Source organism: Eptatretus burgeri, chromosome 8 (assembly GCF_056783735.1).
Source record: "Eptatretus burgeri isolate ZD-2024b chromosome 8, Ebu_testis_v1, whole genome shotgun sequence".
Classification (NCBI taxonomy): domain Eukaryota; kingdom Metazoa; phylum Chordata; class Myxini; order Myxiniformes; family Myxinidae; genus Eptatretus; species Eptatretus burgeri.
This window is the reverse complement of record NC_140968.1, coordinates 104,132,583-104,159,546: the sequence shown is the minus strand read 5'-3', so window position 1 is coordinate 104,159,546 and position 26,964 is coordinate 104,132,583. Positions and strand designations below refer to the sequence as shown.

Here is a 26,964-nt window from a genome sequence, read left to right as displayed (position 1 = left end):
GGAAAACGAGCCACATGTCCATACAGCCGCAGCTGACGCTCACGGACTATGCAGGTAACAAATCTCATCCGAGTCTCTCTCAGCAACCGCTCGTTGGACACAAAATCCGACCAGCGATAGCCAAGGATTCTCCGAAGAGACCTGGTACCAAAGGAATTAAGTCTCCGTCTCAGATCCTTGGTCAAAGTCCAAGTCTCGCACCCATAGAGCAAGACTGGAAGTACCAAGGACCTGAAGACTCAGACTTTCGTCCTCCCGCACAGGTACCGGCAGCGCCACACCCCATGATCCAGTGAATCCATGACTCCCCAGGCCCGACCCAGACGTCTATTGACCTCCGGCTCACAACCTGCGGAGACATGAATATCACTGCCAAGGTAAGTGAATCTCTCCACGACCTCAACATCCTCACCACAAACAGACACAGACAGGACAGCAGCATCCAAGATGTCACCGAAAGCCTGGATCTTAGTTTTGACCCAAGAAATCCGTAATCCCAACGGCTCCGACTCCTCATTCAGCACCTCGAGGGCCCCCAAGAGGATGTCTAAAGTCTCCGCAAAGATGACTGCATCATCTGCAAAATCAAGGTCTGAGATCTTGACATTGCCAAACGATGCAACGCAACTTGATCTCTCCGACATCCTCCCTAGAATCCAGTCCATACAAGTGCTGAAAAGTGTGGGGGCAAGTACACATCCCTGACGAACTCCAGTAACAACTGGAAATAAGTCAGAGATGGTACCACCACACTTCACAGCACTCTCAGTACCAGAGTAGAGTTCAGACATCAGATCGATCAGTTTCGGTGGCACCCCACGAAGACCAAGAATCCTCCAGAGGACATCCCGATTCACTGAATCGAACGCTTTACAGAGATCAACATAGGCTGCAAGCAGCCCCTGCCGAAACTCTCGTCTGTGTTCGGTGAGGACACGAAGTGCAAGGATACGGTCAATCGTTGACCTCTTTGGTGTAAAGCCTGACTGCTCTGGACGCTGGTGCTCAAGCAGATGGTGGCAAACCCTATCAAGAATTATCCGAGCAAAGACCTTGCCCGGCACTGAGAGCAGCGTCACCCCTCGGTAGTTTTTGCAGTCTTGGCGATCACCCTTCCCTTTCCAGAGAGGGACAACAAGGCCCCTCTTCCAGTCAGTTGGGATGATGCCTGTGTTCCTGTGAAAAGAAGAGCGGCACAGGTTTCTCTGGGACTGATAGGAAACCTTCCCCACCTTGTTGATTTTGGAAGAGATAGTGAAATGGCAGCAACAGAATGTGTCATTGATGAGGCCAGAGTATACTGGACTGCTCTGCATGGCCAAAAAGGGTTCAGCTGTTTGGATACCCTCAGGCAGCATATGTTTGTCTCTTCAAAATTAGACCTTAGGTCACTGCCAGCAACAGAAGATGCGTTTTACTTCCTTGTTTTAAGAGCATTGTATCAATTGCTTCTGTATAGACGTGCACATCTCAGTGACCGAGCACTTCCCCCAGCCACAACATTTGGCAGAACCCTTATCAATGGAAAACTGGTCCCAATTCTCATGTCTAAGCCAGCCAAGCCAAACATAGACAAAACGGTGTCTTGCATGTGCAAATTATCCAAATGTCTGAAACGATGTTCATGCAAAAAGGCTGCTGTGCCTTGCTGAGTGACATGCGTATGCCTTGGTCAGAGAGGTTCATGTGGTGGAGTTGTTTCAGAGAGTGACTCTTCCTCTGAAGAGGAAGTTTCATGTCACAATATTGTGTTAATCCATTTCTAATTTTATCTTCCTTAAAACCATGGCATGTAAAAGTATGTTCTTGTTCCTGACCCCATTGATAGTCAAGCATTTCTGAGTTACATAAATCTTTTGTTGTTTGACATATAACCTTGTCAATTGAAGGTAGGTTAAATCTACACCAATTGTGATATAGGAAATGAACTCTTTAATATGAGGGGTCATTTGTGTATATAGGTTTAGTGGTTATGATTTTAGGACAATATGAATTACCCCTACCCCCATCCTACATCTTCGCTTTTGCCAACATTTTGTTATCAGAGGGGGCTCGCAAAAGTGTTGACTGTGTTGTTGCGCAAGAGTTTCACCATTGCCAACATTGGTTTTCATATACTCAAAGGGTGTCTCTTTATGAAAATCAACACAAAAATTTTATAGCAGACCGGGCAATTTTTTTTTAATTTTGATCGGTTGGCTCCCGGACTATAATGTTTGAGAGAGTTTTCAACAGATTCGCTCATGGAAGTGTTGTAGAAAAAAAATCGAGGAAGAAGAGGATGAGGAAGAATATGAGGAAGAAGAAGAAGCAGAATCGGGAGAAGGTTAGCGTATTGCTTTTTTTGTTTAAGATAAGAAATAGAGAGATTAGTTGGGAGAATGAGGGATGTTAGAAGAGTGGGGAGGATAGAAATTGAAGGTAATGGGGAGAAAAAAACAAAAAAAAAAACGATCGAACACCGAGGGGAACCGGTAGACCTCAAGCCTTGGCCAAGGCCTCAAACACCCGGTAAGAACGTCGACAAAAACTCACAAAATAGCATGATTTTTGAAACAAAACCGAACTAGGAACACACAGTAACATGTGGATGAGAAAATTAAATCGTTAAAACGGGACAAATAACGACCGACCGGAAACTTAACTTTGAGAACGTCAGCAGAAAGCCCCGAAGGAAACCTCTCGATGCTCCAAACCCGGAACCGGAATTGATACACACACACACACGAAACCGGAAGTGTTGTGCAGAGATAGGGAAGAAAGGTGTGGTGCGGCAATAACAAACAACTTATGAAAGCGGACGCAGAACAGACCGAACCAGAAAATAATAACAATCTTCTGCAGGCTTACTTATATAGACAGGCGCCAGGACGCGCCAGGACACGCACACACATGCGCACACACACACACACACACACACACGCGTGCACACACACACACACACACACACACACACACACACACACACACACACACACACACACACACACACACACACACACACACACACACACACAACCCGATGAAGAGGAATGGAAGCAAGAAAGGAGAGGAGTTGAGGTATGGTCTCTCGGTACCTTTGCACGCTTGCTCAAACACGCCACCAATACGTTTGGGGGGAATGCTCCATGGTGCGGTACCCCCCTGACAGCTGGCGCGTCATCTCTTGCTTCGGGCAGCTTGCGTCGAGACCATGGGCGTGAAGGAGGAGCTTGAGTTGGGAGGGTGGAGTCCAGAGCGAGTGTACGGAGTGGTAGGCGGGACCAGGTGGGTGGGTGGAGTCAGCGTCGTATGGACGGAGAAGAGGTGGAGTCCAGCGATGATGACAGAAGGTGGAGTCGAGGTGATTGTGCTGTGTCACGTGATTGGGTTTTCGTATATCATGCCTCGCCCGCTAGGGGTGGCAGGAGTGTGCTTCTGGTCGCGCAATAAAGCGGAGTAGATGGTGGCCCGCGTGCTTCTTGCGTCCCACTGCACCTCGTACACTCTAGTTGGCGACTAGGATGGGATAAATACGGACTTATGCCCGTTTTCGACGGGGACGACTTCGAATTGTTTTCGGAGCAATTGGAATGCTATTTCCACGCGAACGATGTGGTCGAGGAGAGCAAGCAGAAGTCGATCTTTCTCGCTTCGCTTTCGCCGGAGCATTATCGGCTGCTGGGTGATTTAGTGGAACCGAACAGGCCCCGGGATGACGAGCTGTCGTTTCGGGACATTGTGGAGAAAATGAAAGCACACATGGCGCCGGAGAAGTCATTGCAGCTCGCTCGATTCCAATTCGATCGCCTCTCGAAAGGTGCGGAGGAGTGCGTCGCTGAGTTCGTGGCGCGGATTAAGCGTTCTTCCGTGGCCTGCAAGTTCACGGCGGGGGAGCGGCCAGCTCGGCTCAGAGATCGTTTTATTGCTGGTTTACAAGATGCGAAGATGGTTTCAGCGGTTTTACGGCTGAAGGATGAAGCCATTACATTCGACTCGGCGGTCAGCACGGCTACAGCGGTCGAGCAGACTCGCGGGGATGTTCGAGCCATCACCGGCCACGCGGGGTCGCGAGCACCCCGGGACGCGCGCACGACCTTCGATGCGGGTCGGACGTCGCCGCGCAGCCACGCGTGCGGCGGGGTGACCCCGCGGACATGCTTGGGATGTGGAGGTCGACACCTGCGCCGTGCATGCCCGTGTAAAGGCAACGTGTGTTTGAATTGTCACAAGGTGGGTCATTTAGTGCGTGTGTGCCGTGGGGCGCCGGCCACCATTAAGGTCATGGACGGCGATGTGCGAGGCGACTCGGGGCGGAACCAGCGGCCGTTGTTGAGCCTGTTTTCGATTGGCCCGGCGACGGCGCGCCCGATGACGGTGGAAGTCGAAGTGAACGAAACGCCGATCACGTTCCAGGTCGATACGGGAGCAGCGGTGTCGCTCATCGGCGAACAGACCGCGCGTAGACTCAACGGCTTGAGGCTTATCAGGTCAAATCTCACGCTGTTCACGTACACCAGCGAGAAGATAAAGCCAGTCGGGATGGCAGACATGTCTGTGCGGTACCAAGGCCAGGTCGCCGTGCTTCGGGTGTACGTCGTGCGGGGGAGCGGGCCGTCTCTCCTCGGCCGAGATTGGATGGCCCGCATCAGGCTAGACTGGGCCGCAGTTCACCTTGTGCAACCCGTGCCGAGCCAGTGGGAGGATCAGTTGGAGGAGATTCTTCAGAGACATCAAGGGTTGTTTAGCGACGACCTTGGGAAACTCAAGGGCATGGAGGCGAAACTCTTCTTGAAGGAGGGGGTGGTTCCTCGGTTTTGTAAACCGCGTCCGGTGCCGTATGCCCTGCGGGACAAGGTCAAGGGTGAACTGGATAGGCTAGAGGCCTGTGGAGTGATCGAACGGGTGTCGTGCTCGGATTGGGCCACCCGGGTTGTCACGGTGCTGAAACGGAATGGAGACGTCCGATTGTGCGGGGACTTCAAATCCACGGTTAACCCGGGGCTCAGCGTGGAGCAATATCCATTGCCGTCAATCGATGAAATATATGCGCGATTGGCGGGGAGTCAATACTTCACGAAGCTAGACCTGCGTGATGCATATTTTCAGCTGCCGATGGATCCCGGGAGTAGCGAGCTTTTGACAATCAACACGTGTCAAGGACTCTATCGATATACCCGACTCTGTTTTGGGATTGCTTCGGCCCCAGCTTTGTGGCAGAAAGCCATGGATCAGGTTTGCATTGGCCTGCCCGCTCAGACCTACCTGGACGATGTGCTCATTGCGGGGAAAACGGCGGACGAGCATCTTGCGAACATTGCCCAAGTGCTGACAAAGCTAGAAGCGTGCGGCCTGCGCTTGAACAGGGACAAGTGCGCGTTTTTCAAGCAGCGCTTGGAATACCTCGGGCACATCATCACGCCGGAGGGGCTGTTGAAAGGTCCTCGGAAGGTGGAAGCGATTCAACACATGCCACTGCCTCGCGACAAGACGCAGCTGCGCTCGTTCATTGGTATGGCCCAGTATTACCAAAGGTTCGTGCGCGGGCTCAGCTCACAACTTGCACCGTTAACGCGGTTGCTCAAGAAGGACGAGCGCTGGGCTTGGGGGCCTGCACACCAGGCGTCGTTCGACCGCATCAAGCGGCTGCTCACAGAGGATACGGTCCTCGTGCACTACGAGCCTGCGCATCCGCTCCTATTGGCGTGCGACAGCTCTGCATATGGCATCGGGGCAGTGCTCTCCCACAGGATGGATGATGGTTCCGAGCGGCTTGTTTGTTTTGCATCCCAGACCCTGTCCACAGCAGAGCGCGGATATGCCCAGATTGAGCGTGAGGCTCTCAGCCTCGTCTGGGGTGTGCGGAGGTTTCATCAATATCTGCTGGGGCGGCATTTCACTTTGCAGACGGATCACAAACCGCTTCAATTCATCCTGAGACCCGAGCGCGGGGTGCCGGTGGTAGCAGCCGCGCGAATACAGCGGTGGTGTCTGTTTCTGGGTGCTTACGATTATGATATTCAGTTCCGAAGCACCGAGAAGCATGCTAACTGCGACGGGCTCTCACGCTTGCCATGTGCGGAGGGTCCAGCTGCGTCTGAGTTGAGCGACCGGGTCGATGTGTTCGCGCTGGGCCAGGTCCAAAGCGGGCCGGTCACGGCCAGGCAGGTCGCGGTGGAATCGGCTCGTGATCCGGTGCTTGCCCGTGTCGTCCAGGCGATTTCTACGGGGAATTGGAGCGATCTGCCTTCGACACCGGCATTTCAACCTTTCACGTCACGCGCAGCGGAGCTGTCGTTGGTCCAACGGTGCGTAATGTGGGGAATGAGGACCGTGATTCCACCGAAGTTCAGGCAGCGGTGTTTGGATGAACTGCATGTCAGTCACCTTGGCATCGTGAAGACCAAGAGTCTTGCTCGTAGCCTGTTGTGGTGGCCGGGGTTGGACAAAGACATTGAGTAGTTGGTTAAGCGTTGCGCCACGTGCCAGACAGATGCTGATAACCCGCGTCGAGCTTCGGGTCTCTGGCCTGTGCCAGACCGAGCTTGGCAGAGGGTCCATGTAGATTTTGCGGGACCGGTTAATGGCAAAATGTTTTTGATTGTGATCGATGCATTCTCTAAATGGCCGGAGGTTGTCGTAATGCAGCATACATCAGCAAACATTACAGTAGAGAAACTGCGGACGATCTTTGCTAATAAAGGGTTGCCGGAGATCCTGGTCTCTGATAATGGTCTGCAGTTCATCGCGGGTGTATTTGATGAGTTTATGCGCCAAAATGGTATTCGGCACCTAAGGTCCGCACCGTATCACCCTGAGACGAATGGCCAAGCTGAGTCATTTGTCAAGATGTGTGGAAGTGGCACGTGGACCAAATGCATGATCGCTGTTCAGCGTCACCCCCCCCACACCTTCCCGGGCCGAACGATGCGGGACCCCCACCGGTGATGTCGCCGGCACCTGACGTTGTATCGCCGGGGCTGGTTGGGCCGACGCCAAGGGGGTCTTCGCCTGATGCCGTCCTACCCGGGGACGTCGAGCAGGCTGGGCGGTCGGGGGTGTCTGGTGTTGCGGAAAGTGCGAGTCCGGCGATGGTGTCACCTCGACCGAGCCGGGAGGCGTCTGAGCCTGGGCTGTCTGGTGGCGCTGCCCGTCCGAGGTGGGTCAGGGTGCGGCCGCGGTACTTGGAGGATTATGAGTGTTGATGGGTTTCAGATGGTCATGTTGTGATTGTCCGTTCATCGTGTGACGGGTCATTTTACGAGGGGAGGAGTGTGCTGTGTCACGTGATTGGGTTTTCGTATATCATGCCTCGCCCGCTAGGGGTGGCAGGAGTGTGCTTCTGGTCGCGCAATAAAGCGGAGTAAAAATAAAATAAAAATAAAAACGACAGAAGGCAGAGTCGAAGTCCAGCTTGAGTCGGAGAGGCAGGGCTGAGATAGCGAAGGCTCCGCTAAGACCTTTATAGGCCCTGTGGCGTGGGGCGGGGGGTCACCCCGAAGCGTTATGTCATCACCCGAATCGGGTGCTCTGATTGGGCCCGACCCCCTGTGCGGCCTGGCCGCGATGGCGGGAAACCGCAACATTCCATTTCCAGCAAGATGACCCCACACCACAAAAATATCTTGCTCCGACCTCACGACATGATATGAATCGCCCACTCCAGACCCCGCGCCATGAATCGCGTTGCAAGTACCCCCAGGCCATGCCCTGACGACCAGCTTCGGTCCCGCATGCCTGCTCCATGTGTGCCGCGTGGCCCGGGCTGTTCCGCATGCCTCCACCCGATTGCGGCTTCGCTGGTCGTGGAGGTGGAGGGGCGTTTTCCGTCCGTGGCCACCAGCAAGCACCGAAGGTAGGATGTTATGGCAAACCCATGCACAGACAGTAAGATGTGTACCATTTGTGCCCTGCTCTGTACGATAACAAAGTGTCGCGAGCAGCACACGGGTCTGCCTTCGACCACATTCCATGCAGTGTGCATAGATCCGCCATTACGCACGTGGCCAGCGCTCATATTCGCCCGATTCTGCTATCGTGTGCGCGGGGCAGAACCCGATCGATATCATTAGTCCACAAATGGGTTGAAAGGAACGTGCCGCTTGCGCCTTACACACTCGCATCCCGCCCAACGTGGCGTGGTTGTCATTTTACTATAATCGGCCTTGATTGAGGGATCGCTTGAGGATGGGAGCTCTGTGCTGTCGATGCTCATGTGGTGTTTGAGCGCCCTTTCTAATGAATGTGCTGTTTCTTCCATCTCCTCGGTACGTGTTCCGTGCAGAGTGGGCATCGTGTTGTGTTTCCTGTCCATTGGGTGGAAATTACTGCTGTGCATGCGTTTGACAGGCTGTGTTTCATACGGAGGGTTGTGGGTGTAATGCCTGCTTGAATTTTGCTGAGGACCCATCTCACAGCGAAGGGTGCAAGTGGCTCAGATTCTGTGCCGATTATGCTTATTATTATGATGGTCATTTTATGATCATAGTTTTAGGAGGGAGGAGTGTGGCGTACTGGGCCTGCGGGGGCAGGGCGTGATGCGGGGAGCGTGCTGGAGGCGTGGAGGAGTGGTTTTGGAGTGGTCACGTGCCTGCACGGGATATAGGAGGTCGCGCCACCTGAGGCGTTGTTGTAGCCGTTGTGGTCTGTGGAGCCTGTAGGTCGTGTGGCTGTAGAGTGCATCGAGTACGTAATAAAGTGGAGTTACGGGCATCGTACGCTCACACTATCGCTCGTGGCAATAAAGCAGGGTTGTGCTATCCCCTGGCTCGTGTCTGCCTTGGCGCACCTCTACCACGACATTACAGGAATGAAGTTAGAAATGAAATGAAGAAGGAATGATGTAAGCAAACCGAGCTATGAGATCCTCGCAATGCATGCCCCCTGTTGACCCGCTAGACAAAAGGGAAGGGACTATCTCCACGTATATTAATGGAATAACTGTCTTGGGACCACGATCTGTTGTATGCATGCGGTTCGAGAACCGCAACACTATTTCTATATATATATATATATATATATATATATATATATATATATATATATATATATATATATATATATATATATATATATATATTGTTGTGGGCCGGGGGTCGGTGGCGAGAATGACCACAAGGTGGGGAAGTTTACGGAGTCTCCCACCGGTCTCCCTGGAATTATAGGCCGCCGCTCCAGATAACTCCGAAGCCGGCGGGTCGATTAATCGACCATGAAATGCCAATATCTCGACCGCATGGCGTAGGGTTAATTGTCTCGATCCCAATATTGTTGCAAATCTGGAAGCTTACTGCACTCAACATTCAAGTCCGATAGACCAGTTATATCGGTAAGTATGTGTTTTTAGTTAGGGTCCCCGTCCCTCGTTTAATGGCTGAATAAATGTGCTTGCACTGTGAGTTATTATTATAGTTAGGGTTTTCTTTTATTTTTACACCACCATCAACTACAACAACACGCCTTCACCTCGCTTCTTCACACCAACGCCATTGTCTGCATGTGTGTCGGCACGTACGTGGGCAGAGTTCAAGGAGGAGCCTCGCGGCGGCCCTCGACCAATCAGCATGCTTCGGGTGGGGTGGCCGCCGCTCAGCCAGTCAGATCCCACGACGGGGAGAAAGGGGTCCGCGTGGTGTCACCACGGCCCCGTGCCAATCGAAGGACTTGCCACTCGTTTTGGCCAATGACAGGTCGACGAGCGATTCTGCGTGCCAAAACCGTCCAGTGAAGGAGAGCGGGAAGAGCGGAGGCGTCCCCCCCCTCTCTCTGGAGAGGGTGAGTAAGGGTGCGGCGCGATTCAGACCTCCGGGAGAGCTTGGGAGATCCTGCGGGACAAGAACCGCAAGGGTTGCGCGCCATCTCTCCATTGGTGAACTAGCGAGTGTTTGAGATAGTTGATGACCACCGAGCAGGCTGAACAAGCGTGGGGTTATCAGCCCTCGCTTTAACATTCAACTCAAAGACTCGGGGAAGTGGCAGAGAAACCTCCTGCCTGCTCGACAGTTGAGGATACAGAGGAGAGGTTTTGGTTGCCAGGACGAGCGCCGAGCAGAGCTCAGGAGGCTGATCGCGGCTCACCGGTTTCTGGGTTTTGCTTGCCTTTTGCTGGTGCCTGGTTCGAATCGGCTCGCCCAAACCACATGAGGTGGACAGGTCCGAGGTAGGCTCTGCCCTTCAGCTTGCCTTTCCCTCCGAGCTGGAGGCCTCAATAAAGGCTCTGGCCACCGTGTGTGTGTGTGTGTGTGTGTGTGGCGCCAGTCTAGTAAGTAGGAATTGCATAAGTGCTCTTTGCTTGTACATAAATTGCCTTGCATCTCTTGAGTCGGATAACTCTGCTTCTTGCGTGCCCCCCCCCGCCCCATTATAAATAAAGCCAAGTGTTAAATGTATCTTTGTTTTTGTGTTTCTTTTATTGGTTTAACACGGTGGTGTTGGAGAATTAGCAAGGCCGTTGTTGCCGCCATAAGGGTACATTTGGACCGTCGGATCTCGGTGATCATCCGCTCGAGTCGCGCACGGTTGGAGCACGCCAGCGGTACGTTCCGTACGAGCGCCGTCGAGGGTGAATTTCCCCGGTAGTTTGGACGACGTGGGTATTTAGGTAAATTGAAATTGGCAATCGACCCTACCCCACGTGGTCGACGTATTGGCAATCTTCGGTCCGATAAGGGACCTGTCGCCTCTGGAGTTATCCGGGGTGACGACCTATAAATTTCGGGTGTTAGATTTAGATATAAATTTCGCACACATTTAATCCTCCTGCTTAACAAAAGGACGGGATCCTGACGACACACGTACTTACCGGCATAACTAACTTTGGGACCTGAATGTTGAGTGCCCATGGTTTCCAGATTTGTAATACTATATATATATATATATATATATATATATATATATATATATATATATATATATATATATATATATATATATATATATATATATATATATATATATATATATATACTGTATATCTCAATGTGAATCAGGTCATTTATCATCAAGGCCTTCACTTTTACAGATTTAATGATTTGTTCTACAGGGTGCCCCACAGAAAACCAGGAAATTTGGTACAGTTTATTTAAAACAAAACAAAAGCAAACTTAGATGTAGTGTAAAACAAAGATACACTTTATTATATGTTAGTTTATAGATATGGTAAAATATGGCAAAATAAATCTCAAAATCTCAAATTTCCTGGTTTTCTGTGGGGCACTCTATAATGGCCAAATGTAACACCGTCTCGATTAGGATCAGGGATCCGAACACAGCAAAAGGATCAGAGATTAATTAAAGGTGCAAGTATTTGCAGATGATGATAATTGGGAAATTGATGTTGTTGTTCATCTTTCGGCTGCTCCCGTTCGGGGTCGCCACAGCGGATCATCCGTTATGATCCGCATACTGATTTGGCACAGGTTTTACGCTGGATGCCCTTCCTGACGCAACCCTGGTCACCTCTTACGACATAGGGATAAGGATTGGGTTTCACCATGATTCCGGGCTGCCCTACACCCTCTCATAGCACGGCCCAGCGCAGAGCTCCCGTCCTCGAGCGATCCTCCAACCCAAGCCTCCGAGTAGCCGGATTACAGGCGCACGCCACTACGCCCGGTGATAATTGGGAAATTGATGTTGTTGAAATTAATGATCAAGCATCGACTGGACACAAACGGTGAGTTTACAATGTAAAATGAAAGCATTATCTCTGCTAAAAAAAACCAAGTGCAAATAATAACTGTGAACATTTAAAAACTACTGGAGTCTTTGGTCTGCTGTAGCATGCCCAGTTCTTGCAGGTTTGAACAAGTGACTTTGCTGGAGGTGACAAGGTGTGATGGGGAAATTTTTAAAAACATCATAAAAGACAAAAGACCATAAAAGGTAGGGGTTCATTGTGAGCTTGCTCTGCTATTTCCCTCCAGGTGACAGCTCAAGGGTGTGGTGAAATGTGAGATTAGGAATGATATATAAACGAGCTCTGACATCGCTCCCACACCTGAGTATTCACTCTCACGCGACATCTCTTTGCCCTTCAGTGACTGAGCAGCTAACAGCGGAGAACATGAGTAACAGATTCAATTTGACGACTCAAAATATGTCGGGAGCCGGTGGCTCACAAAAAATGTCAGCATTTTCTGGGTCGAATGTTTCGGCATCTTCTGGGAGTAAATATTCGGCATCCTCTGGGAGTAAATATTCGGCATCCTCTGGGAAAACTTCCTCTGGGAATAAATTGTCGGCGTCCACATCCAAGTTCAGTACGTCCTCAGCCAAATTCTCGACATCCTCAATACCTGAGGAAAAAAGAATTTCCATATCACAGCCACGTATCTCGACCTTGGATGCTCTCAGCTCTAGTTCCATGGATGTTGGTGGAAGGTCATCATTTGCTGTGGGAGGAATGCGTTCAGGGGTTGGGATGAACATGAATTTGAGTACGAGCAGTCGTTTTGGAATGGGTGGTGGTCGTATGCAGTCTTTTCCTCTTGGTGGTGCTGGCTTTGGCTCAAGCATGGCGGTTTGCAGCACTCCTTCCTTCCAGGTGGGCTGTAATATGGCTGCAGGAGGCATGCGTGCTCTATCCGGCAGCATGCATTCCATGCCAGCCATGCTGACACGAGATGGTGAGCAACAGATTCTACGTACTCTAAATAAACGGTGAGTCTGTCCTTACTCACTTGTATTGAGTTATCTTTGTAGTGATGTCCAAAGGTTGCATGAAATCACAATGAAATGTGTGTGTGTGTGTGTGTGTGTGTGTGTGTGTGTGTGTGTGTGTGTGTGTGTGTGTGTGTGTGTGTGTGTGTGTGTGTGTGTGCGTGTGTGTGTGTGTGTGTGTGTGTGACAGCTTTATGGTTTACATGGAGAAGGTGCAAAGCCTGACACAGGAGAATGCCATGCTGGAGGCAGAGCTGCTGAAGCTCACCGGCAGCACGTCCATCTCCATCGAAACCGAGGCCCCAGTGGATGCAAGTGCCCGCTTCCTGGAGCTTCGGACCACTTTGAACGACCTTACAGTCCAAAATGTGCGCTTCGAAATCGAGCTGGACAACTTGAGGACCATGGCTGGAGAAATGCAGGCAAAGTAAGGATTTACTGCTTTATCTCCTCTCATGTAAAAACTGCATCACAAACAAAATAAGATTTATTTAAAGTCAATGAATCACTGGCTGACACACAGTTTCTCCAAATGGTAACCTTTGGGTTATTTAACACACAAGATACAACATAACATTGTAGTTTTAGATAACCGGGACAAATGAAACTATTTTATTTAAAGTAGTGGATCTTGAAATTAAATAATCTTCTACTCATTACAGCAGTCAATGAATCATTTGTCTGTGATGGAGTTCCTCCAGATCGGATTGAGTAAAAACTGCACGAATCAGATCATTCCATGCAGATGTTAAAGAAAGGGAACGACTGTATTTTTATTTATTCAAGACATTGGAAGTCATCCATCTCGAGTCACAATTATCAAACATGTCACGTGAGCAAGGGTGGCTAAGGCACACATACCTTCTCTACAATTACACACCACCAGCAGGGACCACCGCCCTCATGGCAGGAGTACCCTTCTCGGACCGCCTACGGCGGTGAATGTGCTGTGGCACATTCTTGGGAATGCACTTCATAATTTTTGTCATTTGTGAAAGAAAGTTTATTAATCACAACATATCATAAGATAAAGGAAGATTTTTTAGTCATATCATAAGATAAAGGAAGCAAAACACAATTGCAGTTTCACTGACATCCATGTTTGTTCCGTTGTAATGAAAAAGTTTCCAGAGAATGGAGTCGCAGTGTCCAAAACACACAACCAGAGATTGATTGATATTTTAATTAGTTCAAAACGTTATCTTTTAACACCAATTGAAATGTACGCCTCTTTGTTTGACAGGTATGACTTCGAAATTGGTGTGAAAAGCCAGCTTGAATCGGACATTGTCAGCATGCGCCAGGTACGCACATTTCACAGTACGAGTTGAACCATTCATGGCTCATGCTATCACGAACTTTTAACCTACATTTTCACCAAAAAAAAAAATCACTTTTTTTTACAAACCACCTGAAGATTCCACTTAATAGTACAAACCACATGTGGGTTTTGAGCTGATGAAATTTGTGATTCAGATCCAAAAACTCCATTCCATTGTGGAAGCTTTATTTGGAGTCTACAGAAGGTTCCCTGATGAATTTGTAACACCTGTAATAAAAACAAAAAAAACCATTTCACCATTCAAGCAAAAGGAAAACAATAAACATCAATGGAAACGACCCCAAAGGTAAAACAGAGAATACCAAAGGTGTGTAATGTGCAAACTGTAAACGATTGAACAACTTCACTTTGAAACTTTACCTTGTACTTCAGGACCTGGAGGCTGCCATGGAAATCAAAGCGGACCTCGAAAACAAGTACAACATGCTTGTAGAGGAGATCGAGTACCTGAAGAAAACACAGGAGGAAGTAAGGAACACAAATGAACACAAGGCATTCTGAGTGATCATTTAATACAAAGAAAAGAACCAGATAATAATCCATTCACAAATGAAAATGGATCCAACGGATGTAAAACCCCTTGAACTTAAAAGTACATTTCACTTTATTCTCCTGGTATAGAGAAGTCTTCCTGACATTGCAATCAACTTCCTTCCACTTGTTTGACGTTATTTACCAAAGTAAATGATCCATACATTTGTACAGTTTCTCATTCGTTGCCTTCAACAGGAATTGGCCAGGGTTGGAATCAAGTTAAACACGAATGACTCGAGTGCAATCGAGGTGGACAACCGCTCAGTGGATCTGGCAGCAATCCTGTGTCAGATCCGTGGAGAGTATAATGCAATCAGTGATAAGAACACCGAAGAGGCAGAAGAGTACTACAAAACCCAGGTGAGGTCAACACCTGCAGATAATGATTATTCTCCAACTGCTAAGCTTACATCTCATTCCTTCCATTCCACATTGTTTATTATGGGCTGACAAGATAGCCTAAAGGTATGCAAACTCAACTCTCAGATGTCTAGCCTGCGTTCAAATCCCAACCCAACTATAAATTCATACCTTGGTGTTTCACCACGGAAACGTGTGTGCCGTCCTTCGGACAGACGTGAAGTGGGTGTCCCGTCTGCTAGCATCAGCTGATGGATGTTAAAGATCCCATTGTATCCTTCGTAGAGTGTTGTTGAGCACTGCATCAGCAGCACAGCTAAACTGTGGCCCCAGCAATGATGCTACCCTGCAGGCTTGTGCTCCATCCGAACAAGGAAAATCCACTTGCACAGCCCTTTGTTTTTTTCATCTCTTCCACCCCTACCACTTCATTTTCTAATCCTCATCGTCCCCTTGCTTGTGTATGTAATATGTGTATGGCTCCTGATTCTATCGATTTTGTCTGTTTAGTCATTATCTTTAAAATAACTTGACAAATGAATCCATTATTTTAAATTTCAGTACCCCAGAATCAAAGGAATTATGTTGTTGCAGGCTGGGGTCTGGTGGCGAGAACGACCGCTAGGTGGGGGAAGTTACGTCGTCTCCCACCAGACTCCCGGAATTGTAGGCCGTTGCTCCGGATAATTCCGTGACGCGGCGGTCGCTTAACCGACCGTGGACACCAATACTGTTGTGGGCTGGGGGTTGGTGGCGAGGAACGGCCGCCAGGTGGAGCAGTAGAGCTGTCTCCCACCGAACACCCGGAATTAAAAGGTCGTCACCCCAGATAACTCCGGAGTCGACGGGCCACTTAAAGGACCGTGATCGCCAATTCTCTGACGGCGTGGGGTAGGGTCAATAGCCAAATTTCAATATACCCAAGTACCCACGTCGTCAAATTACCGGGGAAATCACACCCTCGGCCGACTCTGTCCAAACCGAGTCGCAGGTACCGACTCGGATCCGGCGTAACCGAGCAGAGTTACCAGAGCCGCGCCGGTCCTAATGACAACTTACGGCACCAACGGCTTACTGGTTCTCAAGCACGAACCATACTGGGTCAATAATACAAAGCACAACAACGAGCTGGTACATTGAACAATTGGGGGTTTATTTATAATGGGGCAGGGGAGCACAAAAAGAGCAGAGTTAAACTGACTATCAGAAATGCAATTTACAATGTACAAGGCACTTAAACAATTGCTACTTATAGACTGGGCCCACAGACACACACGCACACACCCAAAATAAATGGTGGCCGCGGCCTTTATTTGACCCTTCAGCTCGGGAGGGAAGGCGAGCTGAGGGTAAGAATTCGGTCGGGCACCTTTCCGCCTCGTGTGGTCTGGTCGAGATGAGCTGGTTCGGGGGGGGGGACTCGAACCCACACCTTCATCGCCGAACCAAGCACCAGGGACCGCGCTCTCCAACCAGCCACGCACCAACGAACCAAGACCAAGGAGAAGACCAGAGACGATGATGACCCAGGACCAGATGAACCAGGCAGCACCAAGACCCGTGACCCCCCAAGACGACCAACCCTCCCCAGCCTGGCATTCCTTTATATCTTTCTTGTCTGGGGTGAGAAAATTGCCATCTGAGGCGATCTCCACCCTCATTGGCCGGGGTGTCGGAGGAAAGTCACCCTCTGTGGCCATCTCAACCATCATTGGCTGGGTGTCGTGGGAAAGTCGCCCTCTTTAGCCATCTCAACCCTCATTGACCGGGGTGTCGTGGGAAAGTCGCCCTCCGTGGCCATCTCAACCCTCATTGGCCGGGGTGTCGTGGGAAAGTCGCCCTCTGTGGCCATCTCAACCCTCATTGGCTGAGGTGTCATGGGAAAGTCGCCACCTGTGTGTGATTGGACAAGGGGTGGAGTCGGAGCTGAAGCAATGAAAATCTCCGCCCACATAGTGGTCGAACGCACGTGGGCAATGGCGTCGGTGTGGGAAGTGAAGTGAAGGAGATTTGTTGTAAAAAAACTAACTATAAAAAAAACTTCGCACGCCCACATGTAATTCCCGTTAGACACAGGTTGGGGACCCTAACTAAAAACACATACTTATCGAAATAACTTAGCTATGGGGATGGCTGTGTTTGTGTGCAAAAGGCTTCCAGATTCGTAACAATACCTCCACCACGTAGTAGCGTAGGATGTTTTTGTCTCTAACCAATTTTGCTAATTCACCACGGGGTGTCGTCTTTTTTTTTTTTTTTTTTTTTTTGTATACCTTGGTCGAGACTCATATGAGTCTACCGGGGAACCACGCCCTCGGTACGTCTTGCTCGAACCGGATCACGACCAACTACCTTTCCGGTTCGGATGCAGCCGAGCGGACCCGCCAAGAACGTACCGGCGAGGATGAACAGATTATCAGGGATAAAGACCCAGCTAAAAAAAAAAATTAGATCCGAACCATGCTAAACCAATGGAGGAAAAGACAAAAACGAACTGGGAACTTTTCTACAATAATTTATTTACAATAAAGCGAGGAAAGTTATGTGGTACAGGGAACAGGTTTATTGGGGTGTTATGCAGGGGAAGATGAGAGAAAGATGTAGTGCGACAATTTTACAGCAACTTGAAAGCAGACACAGACCAGACTTGTCGCGAGAATAATACGGGCAAGATTTACAAGGTTCAAATAACTTATACAGTTCTACTTAATGGACGGCACCATACACTCCGACACACGAAACCCAGTTGAAGGCAAAGGACTTTTGTAGCCAGGGAGGGGGGAGTTGAGGTCGCAGTTCTCGGTACCTGAGTTCTGGGGAAAGGGATGTTCCGTGGTATGGCACCTGACAATGGTCACGCAGCTCGGCCCACAGCCGCACGTGTGGAGTTCGTGTGTGTGTGTGGAATCCAAGGCAGCCAGGATCATTGGGCATCTCCCACGATGAGGCTCAGTCTTTGGGTCTCTCACTCCCTCACTCTCAATGAACGACCCCCAAAGAACTCCTTGGATCCTCCACAGATCTTTCTTTAAACGATCTTGCTCTGGGACAGGATTCGGGCCTCCAAGCATCAGTTGCAGTTTCGCTTCATTTCCAGACCCCCAAAGAACTCAAGACTCCAGCACAGAATGAACCGTCTCAGCAATTCACGAAATCTCCGAAATCCAAGCACACCACCCTGAGGATAGAGTCGTAATTTATCCATCTCCCTCAGCGGGGAGGGGCCTTGGTGAAACTGACGTCACTGTCCGCCTTGATTGGATGGGGCTTCCATGGGTCCGCCCTTTCTAGGCGGGGTTTTGGCCATACATGGAAGCCCACCCCCTCCACACGTGCGGATTCGCCAAAAAGGAACTACTGTAAGAGGATTTTGCCGCGAACAGCAAGTCGCCGGTTAGGCGAGTAGGTGAACACGGGGTTGTTCAGCCCATGCGTGAGTAGCAAGCGAGAGGAGGGGCAAGCAGGCAGAGGGTACCGTGGGTTGTCATGGATTTGCCTTTGCAATGAAATGGAGTGGGGATACAAAGATTTATTAATCCAACTTAAAAAAACTGCGCAACGCACCCCTTTAATTTCCCACTAAACACAAGGAAGGGGTCTGTCTTCACATATACTTAATGGAATAACTGACTTGGGGCACCTGTATGTTGAATGCATACAGTTCCTACTACCGTAACAATATTTTAAATTGGTAGCTTCAGGCCTTAACTATGATTCTCCACATTTTCCGATCATAAGCTATATGTAGTGCTTATTCAATAGTAATTTCACCTTCCATTACATCCTTCTGCACTGTATGCTTCCATTTGGTTCTTGGTTGACCCATGGGCCTTCTCCTGATCATTCTGCTTTGTTATATTCTTTTCACTTATTTTTTTCCTCCATTCTTTCAATACATTATATCCAAACCATTTCAGTTGAGTTATGTGGAGTTCAATTCCTTCATTATTTGGTTCCAGTCAAATTATTGAAAGCAGGAGCATCAGATTCATGAGCATGCACATCCCACCCCCCCCCCCCAGGATGGAACTTAAGTAGGCTGTTCTCTCTGCAATGGAGTAATTAAAATTATATATTATTCAGAAAGAGGCCTCTAGGACAATACTCTGGCTAAACTCCACTTGTGTTGTAAGTTTGATCACTTTTCATCATCAGACAGCTGAAAGGAGATTGTGCCAACTCTGAGCTATTGAGCCAGCCAAGCTTGTTATATAATTGTACAATATATTTTGTTTCTTGTTTGTTTGAATATCATGATCATAAATTGATGGCAAACCCAATTTTCAGATGCAGCGCTTCGAACTTGAAAGCAGGGAAGCAGCAGCAGTCGTGACAACAACAAACACAGAAACGATTGAGATCACCAAGACCGTCCAGGAGATGCAGATGCAGCTCCAGGGTTTACAGATGCGGGTACGGTTTGGGTGGTTTAAAATCACGGCATCACCCTTCCATAGATCTTGTGATTATTTAAAACATCTCAAGACCAACAATTCAGAGATTGATTGATTGTTGTTAAACATGTCTGGAAATCTCTACCCCAAATTGTTTTCTGATTCCTTTAATTTAGAATTTCATACCAACAGGGCTATCAAGTTCTGGGAATGTCATTGTGTGAACTCATTGGGTGAAAAAGATTAAAACAAACCTCTTGTTTAGTAAGATCACCAAAGTGTTTTGAAAATTACAACCACTCTGAAGATATAATAGAATTTCTCCTCAACTTGTTTTGAGATCTTTATGTGTTTCGACATGAATTGACCACCCTGTAACTCCCATCACAGCATTCACCTTTCACCCCAAAACACCTGATGAGTGTTTGATACAGAACAGATGTTGATGATTAACTCTCACGATGGTGGTGGGACTGGGGGTGGGATGCAGTGAGTGACAAACACATGCTCAATACCGTTCTTGATGGACCCTCTCCTGCAGCACAGCTCACTGCAGCAAATGCTGATGGAGCTTGAAGGACAATTCCAAAACCAGATCAGTTCACTGCAGAGCCAAGTGATGGAGCACGAGTCCTCAATGGAGCATCACAGAGCAGAGCTGCAGAGACAGCTGGTGGACTTCAGGACCCTGATGGACATCAAGATTGCTCTCGATCAAGAAATTGCCACTTATAGGAAGATTTTAGAGGGTGTATCTCTGAAGTAAGTTTCTTTCATACGTCTTTTAAACATCTTATTGCATAGTTCACCATCAAATATTAGATCGAACAAGTTTACAGAAAATTATGGGGAAAAAGAAGTTCCAAGTGCCAAACAACTCTCATTGATGGCACAACATAAAGCTTTCACAACATACTTGGAACACAATGTATTTGACATGAAAAGGACCACTGTGACATGATTACATGATGCGGCTATTTAGCATCACATATGCAATCCTTTAGGATATCAAGGAAGTTCTGCTCTGAGGACACTCACAAATAACAGCACCAAACACAATTGTGTAACCAACGAAAGAATACAAGTGAAAGTTATGCATTCTTTTTGGCAAGTTGGTAAAGCATTTTTGGAAGGCTAACAGGTCTGATCGGATGGCACAGTGGTGGCATAGTTATGGTCATATAACTCGAGAGCTTCAGGATATCCTGAGCATCCATATATAAGAATGAAATAATGAACACATGGGTGTTCACAAATAACGAACACAATGGTATGTGACATCTCTTGGGCAGATTGAGAGATGAAGGAATAAGTGAAGAAGGTGGAAAGTTTAACCATTCGAGACAAGGAGCGCAATTTTCGCACACAAACACCAGCAGGTGTCTCAAAGTGTATACTCCATGTGGTCATTCGAAGGTGGTGTTCAATGCATCAAGATTGTCCCAGGAGTAAAAAGAGTGAGAGTATTTCCTTGTTTTTTTCTTTACAGGAACGAGGCTCATTGAAGAGGAATGTAAATCTGACAGTGGGACAAACATCGTAGGAATGAATGAGTCAACTAAGAGGGAAGGAAGAAGGAGTGGAGTAAACACTCAAACAAACAAGATGGTTGGGTTCGGAAATGTCATTGCAGGTAATAAGGTGGCTGGGTCAACAATGGCGATGACATGAGGTGGCAGTGCACCGCTTGCTTGAACCCTTGGAGGGAACAGTGAGACAGAACAGCCTCTTGAAGTTGGTTCCATTGATGGGAAAAGTGAATAACATAACAGTTGAAGTGTGTCGTCAATCTGGATTTTGGAAGTTTACCCAGAGGGGGGTTATTTGAAGAACGTGTATATCCTGGAGTTGCTGGGGATGGTTTCAGAATGAAGAGAGCAGACTGTGATTAATCTTGATTTTCCAAGGAAAGACTTGGATGTCGAGTCTGTGGCTGGCTATAAAGCCGAACTTTGTTATGTGATCAGCTCAGGAAATGTCATAGCTGAGGTTGAGGCCTACAAGTTCAAGAGACTGAGACAATTCCAGGGGGTGACCAAGAGCCCTAGCTGCTTTTGGCCAAGTAGAGGGATGAGGGTGCTGTTTGATACAATTTGAGGTCATCTGCAAAAATGAAGAGGTTTTTCCAGAGCACTGTAAAGATCATTGATAAAGATTAGGAACAAAACTGGGCCCAAAACACTGCCTTGGTGAACTCCTGCCTTTACTGGGACATGTTTACTACGTGAGTGGAGGAACTCCGAAATTCTTCAAAGTTCGTTTCAAAATATAAATTTCAAACAGCAATGCTGTGCACCAAGGATTTGAGATGAGTTTGTTTGTTTATAAATTAATTATCTGCATACCTGCTTGAAATGTAAATCTGAATGAAGCATGGTAGGCATGAAGACTGAACACTAGTAATCATCTACACCTAAAGAATATGCCAAGTCCTTGTGAAGGATGGTTTGTTCAAAAATGAATCACCAAAGTTTTATATTGATACTAATCAAGTGTGCAAAGTCTTTGATTAGTAATAAAAGAGCAATTTATAACAACCGTCACTTCACTGATGGGTTTAATAAAAAGGACAGTATGTTGCATTTCACACACATGTTGAATATCTATCTGCGAGCCTCAATTAGTATGTAAAATTAAGTCAAAGATATGAAAAAAGGATATTTTGTAACACATAATTGTTGTTGTTCACAAAGCCCCAGTCAGTTCTGCTCGAACAGGCCCACGGTTCGGAGATAGCCAATCGATCTCCATGCAGGGACCCAGAAATCCCTCACAACAAAGATGTTGCGAAATTGCTGTTGTTCCTGTTGCTGGCATGATGACTGTGGTTGTTACCTCCACCACCAAAGGTGGAAGGAGGTTATGTTTTCACCCCTGTCTGTCTGTCTGTGTGTGCAGGATATCTCAAAAAGTTGTGGACGGAATCAGCCGAAATTTGGTGCATGGGTTGGGTGTGTGACAAGTGATTATACTTTCGTGAAGATCTGAATCCGGATATGAGAAAAAAAAAAAATATATATATATATATATGTATATGTGTATATATATATATATATATATATATATATATATATATATATATATATATATATATATATATATATATATATATATATATATATATATATATATATATATATATATATATATATTTTGTTGCGAATTCGCGCCCGCCGGCGTGCGAGCGGCCACGTAACTCGAATCGCGGCACGTCGCCCACCGGACGGACAATTCTGCCGTGACCCTCTCGGACTAACGCCGGGAACAAGTCACGGGTGGGCCTTTCGGCCTCACCACGATCGTGCCAATCGGCCCCCCGCGTGGGATAGGGTTGTTCACCAAATTCGACCTACCTAAGTACCCACACGGAGGGTAGACCAGGCGATCGCACCTCGCCGCAGGTCGACTCGGGACACGGGCCACTTAAGCGACCCGTTCCGTACTATCGGGATAACCGAGCGGTGTTATCGTCGGCCTCGACGGTTCCGATTAATTATCGGGCGTATTAAGCCCACTACCAACCCTTTACGTGAAGCAAGATGGAGATTCAATTGAAGAAAAGACGAAGCGAAACGGGAAAACAGTTCAACATAAGGCACATTTATTCCACGGCACACGGAAAGCACACATACAATTACAACAATTATGCAACAAAAGCAGATGTTACAAAAGAAACACAGCAATGCAGATCTACTACCGACTACGCGAGCACACGGCAACACTTACACAGTTTTACTTTACAGACAGCGCCGACAACACATATACTCAAAAGCAAAAGAAAAGGGCCACCCTCAAAGAGAAGGGGGCAGATGGGGCCTGTGGGCCGCGAGACCGGGTGGAGCCTACCCGTGTCTTGTGATGAGCCGCAAATGTGGCGGCGGTGCCCCGACTCCACGCTCCTCCGCGGGTTTCGTTGGCACTGCTTGGAGTGGGGTGGGAACGGGGCCCCCTTTTCGCACTATCTCAGCGCGGGGCGGAAAAGGGGGGGAATTGTTGATGCTCTGGGGAAAGAGGATAGCTGGCTTGCTTGGGTCCCGCGATGAGCGACTCCACTGCGCCCTCGACCGCGTTCCCGGCTTCCCCTCTCTGCAGCTCCCCGACAGACTCCGAACTCCGACAGACTGACTCTCCTCCAGACCCGACTTGACTGCTGCTGCCACACTTCTCCAACTCGCCTTGACTCTTCTCCAACTCCCTTGACCGAAAAACTGACTGAATTCGCCCCGCGCTCGGCGCTTTATAGTGGTGTAGGAGATCCCATATGCAAATTTCTGGATCAGAACGAGCTCGGGGGTGGAGCCACGCTCGCCCATTGGATGGAGAAAAAGGGGCGTGAACCTCCCCTGATCCTCAAATTTGCATATATCGATTCTACTCCGACGCGCCTGGAGGTGGGGCCAAACCGCCCCGCGCTTGCTGATTGGACGGATCAGAAGTGGGCGTGTATCATTCCTGATCCGACTTCTCCTCGGAAAGGCCGCACTTTGTACCCGTGGCTCGGCGCGCGCCCTGTACGAGGCCAGGACAGCCTGACGCTCGGCGTTCACAAGTGGTGCGGAAATGGCCGCAGAAGGAGGAGAGGTGAAGGTGGTGGAAGGTTTATTGTGGTGGTCCATGGCCATGGCGACGTTTGGAATGACGGTGATGCGATGTTTGCGGGAGCGAGTTGTGAAGGTAAAGGTCGTGGCTGTTGGCGTTGTTGTTGTTGTTGTTGTGAAGCGGCGTTGCGGTTGGTGGTTGTTGTGTGATGGCGGTTGAGACGTGGTTGGTTCAAAATAAAGATAGAACAGAAAAACGGCTATCTTAAAGGGTCGCAGCCCGAATGAATCACATTTATTCCCACTAAACAACGGGTTTGGGGCTAACTACACATGTACTTACAGAGATATCTCACCTACGGGACCTGAATGGTGGTTTGCGAATTTCCTCAACCGCAACAATATATATATATATATATATATATATATATATATATATATATATATATATATATATATATATATATATATATATATATATATATATATATATATATATATATATGCGATTCTTCACCATGAAGAGATGGGGCCAAAAACGATATACTGTAAAACACAATATCGCAAAACATTGTGGACAGATTATGATAAAACTTGGTGGATGAATTGAGTAGGTTGCAAGAACAAGGCGATTACATTTTGGTTCAGGTCTATCGGTGAGATACAAAACGTAAACTGTTCAGCCTGGCAGAGGTATGCACCCTACCGAACGCCGTTCTAGTTATTTGTGTGCTCTTCCACATACTTCTATATATTTTTCTGTTGCTATGAGAAGTATTACCATGTTTAATTTCGTCTGCTCTATCCGTATCATCATGCTTTATTCTAAAGGGTTCCTGCTGTCATAGAACCATATAAGTGGTACTGTTAGAACTGCTACATTAACCTCAAAGTCCTCCTATAAGGCATTACTATTATTAAACGGCCACGACGTTTTACAACTTGGACAAAAATTTCAAAGTAAATCGATTGTTAGCTTTCCATCATCACAATTTTATCATTCAAGGACAGCAGGAACCCTTTAGAATAAAGCGTGACGGACGGACAGATGCTACTCCTTTTAGCAATAGAAGATTAGACATTACGCTTGCAGGAAAAAAAAAAACTCCATGTGCTTTTTTCCCCCAGTGTGACTGAAATGGACATGGGTTTTGGTGGTTGCGCTCAAACCAGTACCACAACACAATTCAGCACCTCAAGTACCGGTGGTTCAGGACAAGTGCAAACAGGACACCATTCCCAATCCAGCAGTGAGTCCCAGTCTTCAACTTACACAAATCGTAGCACTCAATAAAAGGCAATCATGAAATGCAAATGTTCATTAAACATATTCGTTTTGTGCATATCATGTTCGTATCGTTTAAGGTAAAATATTTGATGTTATTTGTATTCTGACCCCAAACAATCAATTTCACTAGAATTTGTGGACATCAATGTCCTCAGCAAGACAAATCTCGGAGAAAAAGCACAAAACAATGAGTGCTCATCTCTATCACCAGAATTAGACAACACGATACAAAACGTTTGCGGAAGCACCAAGAGAAAGAGACATGAATCGGCGATAAAGTATTCTCTACTTTGTAGTATAAAGCAACTCACAGTATAATCCATTCACCACAAACATCACAATGCCACACCTTGATGAATTGAATGAATGAGTGTCATCCATTGCTTGATTACCAGCGTTGAATTCTCGAAAAGATGATTTTCAGAAATCCTTCACAATGCCTCTTGGTATTTGTGCAGGTGCCGGCAGCCAGAGCAGTATGTCACAGCATAGTGGTTGCAGCACAGGTGGGGTGATGCAGACCATTTCTACAACCACCAAAGAGATCACCACCGAGAGAGTGGAGCCTCTCATCACCAAGAAAGTCACCATGCAGGCATATGGAATGCAGGGTGGAAACATTATTTCGGATGCTTCACGCACAAGTTATAGCACCCATCAATTCAATAATTAACATGATGAATACGACAAGGTTTCAGACCAGGTGTTATTGTCTGACCTGAGCAGGTTTGGGGTTATGCTGTGTCCTTCTCTGCTTGAACTTCAATATATTGCCAATGATTTACTCTCCTTGCCTCTTTGCTGTGCTTGGTAATACTGGGATAACAAGCGATGGTTTTCTGATGTTATTTTCAAGAATTCAATAAAAGCTTTTCTGCTGCAATTCAATGAAATAATGTTTTTGACATCGAATCATATATTGTGTAATTATACATTTATCAGCTCTGAGATATACAAGATGGGGGAATGGGAAGGGTTGAAGGAGAAAATTGTAAGATCTCTTCTATATATTACGTACGAGCAGGGGCTACCCCAACACTGCCTGTCTGGGTGAGCCATTCCGGGAAGTGGTTTCGGAACGTGTTGGATATTGAAAAGCAATGGAGTTATTGGCTTCATGGTGGTTACCTTTTGACTGCAGGCTAGCAACAGCACTTCTTGACTCCACATCCAAATATACACTTTATAGCGGCCTTTAATAACCTCAAAATGAACGTCAATGCCAATATGTAGTAGTGTAAAACCTTGCTCAGATTCTGAAGTACCTAAATCCAAAAATTGAGGCCTCAAGATGCAACAGTTCAGCCTTGAAAGAAGAACGTACAAACACTTGAAAATATTTATAATGTTACGTATTGAAATATGGTGGAACATATGACCCCATCCTTCTCCTCTAATACATAATGGTGTGAGTTCCATCCACAAGTCCTCACCATCCCTTCCACCCCACACCCCATTCATACAAACTTTGTCTCCACAACTTTATTCCAAACTCACCTGGAACATCCCCTTTCATCAACTAAACTTCAGTCAAACTCAAAGTGTGTGCTTGTAACAACAAAGGACAGTACGAGATAATATTTTAAATATCAATTCAAACCTAACACAAAAAGGTCATTAATTAAACAATCTTCCATTGATCAATATACTGGGTGGGAGCATTTATATCTGACACATTTGCAATCTTTCTTGCCGGAAGCATTCTTGGCATAACTAATTATTTTCTTTGTTTTACAGATAATACTTGAATTTTTTTTTAATGACGGAGCACTTTAAATGCAATGAACATCTTTTTCTTTTTAATTGTTTAAAAATGCAATGAGCATGCCAATTTCACAAACAACGTCATCATGACAGATGAGGCACACT

General features: G+C 47.4%; 1 protein-coding gene across 1 annotated transcript; it reads left to right on the top strand.

Annotated features, from left to right (window-relative positions):
• Positions 1-11,968: 11,968 nt before the first annotated feature.
• LOC147022471 (keratin, type I cytoskeletal 47 kDa-like) lies at positions 11,969-25,991 on the top strand. The gene is made up of 9 exons (XM_085893383.1): positions 11,969-12,639; positions 12,830-13,066; positions 13,883-13,943; positions 14,354-14,449; positions 14,711-14,875; positions 19,163-19,288; positions 19,811-20,031; positions 24,936-25,057; positions 25,554-25,991. The coding sequence occupies exons 1-9, from the start codon at positions 12,044-12,046 to the stop codon at positions 25,766-25,768; spliced, it is 1,839 nt and encodes a 612-aa protein (XP_085749509.1). The 5' UTR covers positions 11,969-12,043; the 3' UTR covers positions 25,769-25,991.
• The last annotated feature ends 973 nt before the right edge of the window (positions 25,992-26,964 follow it).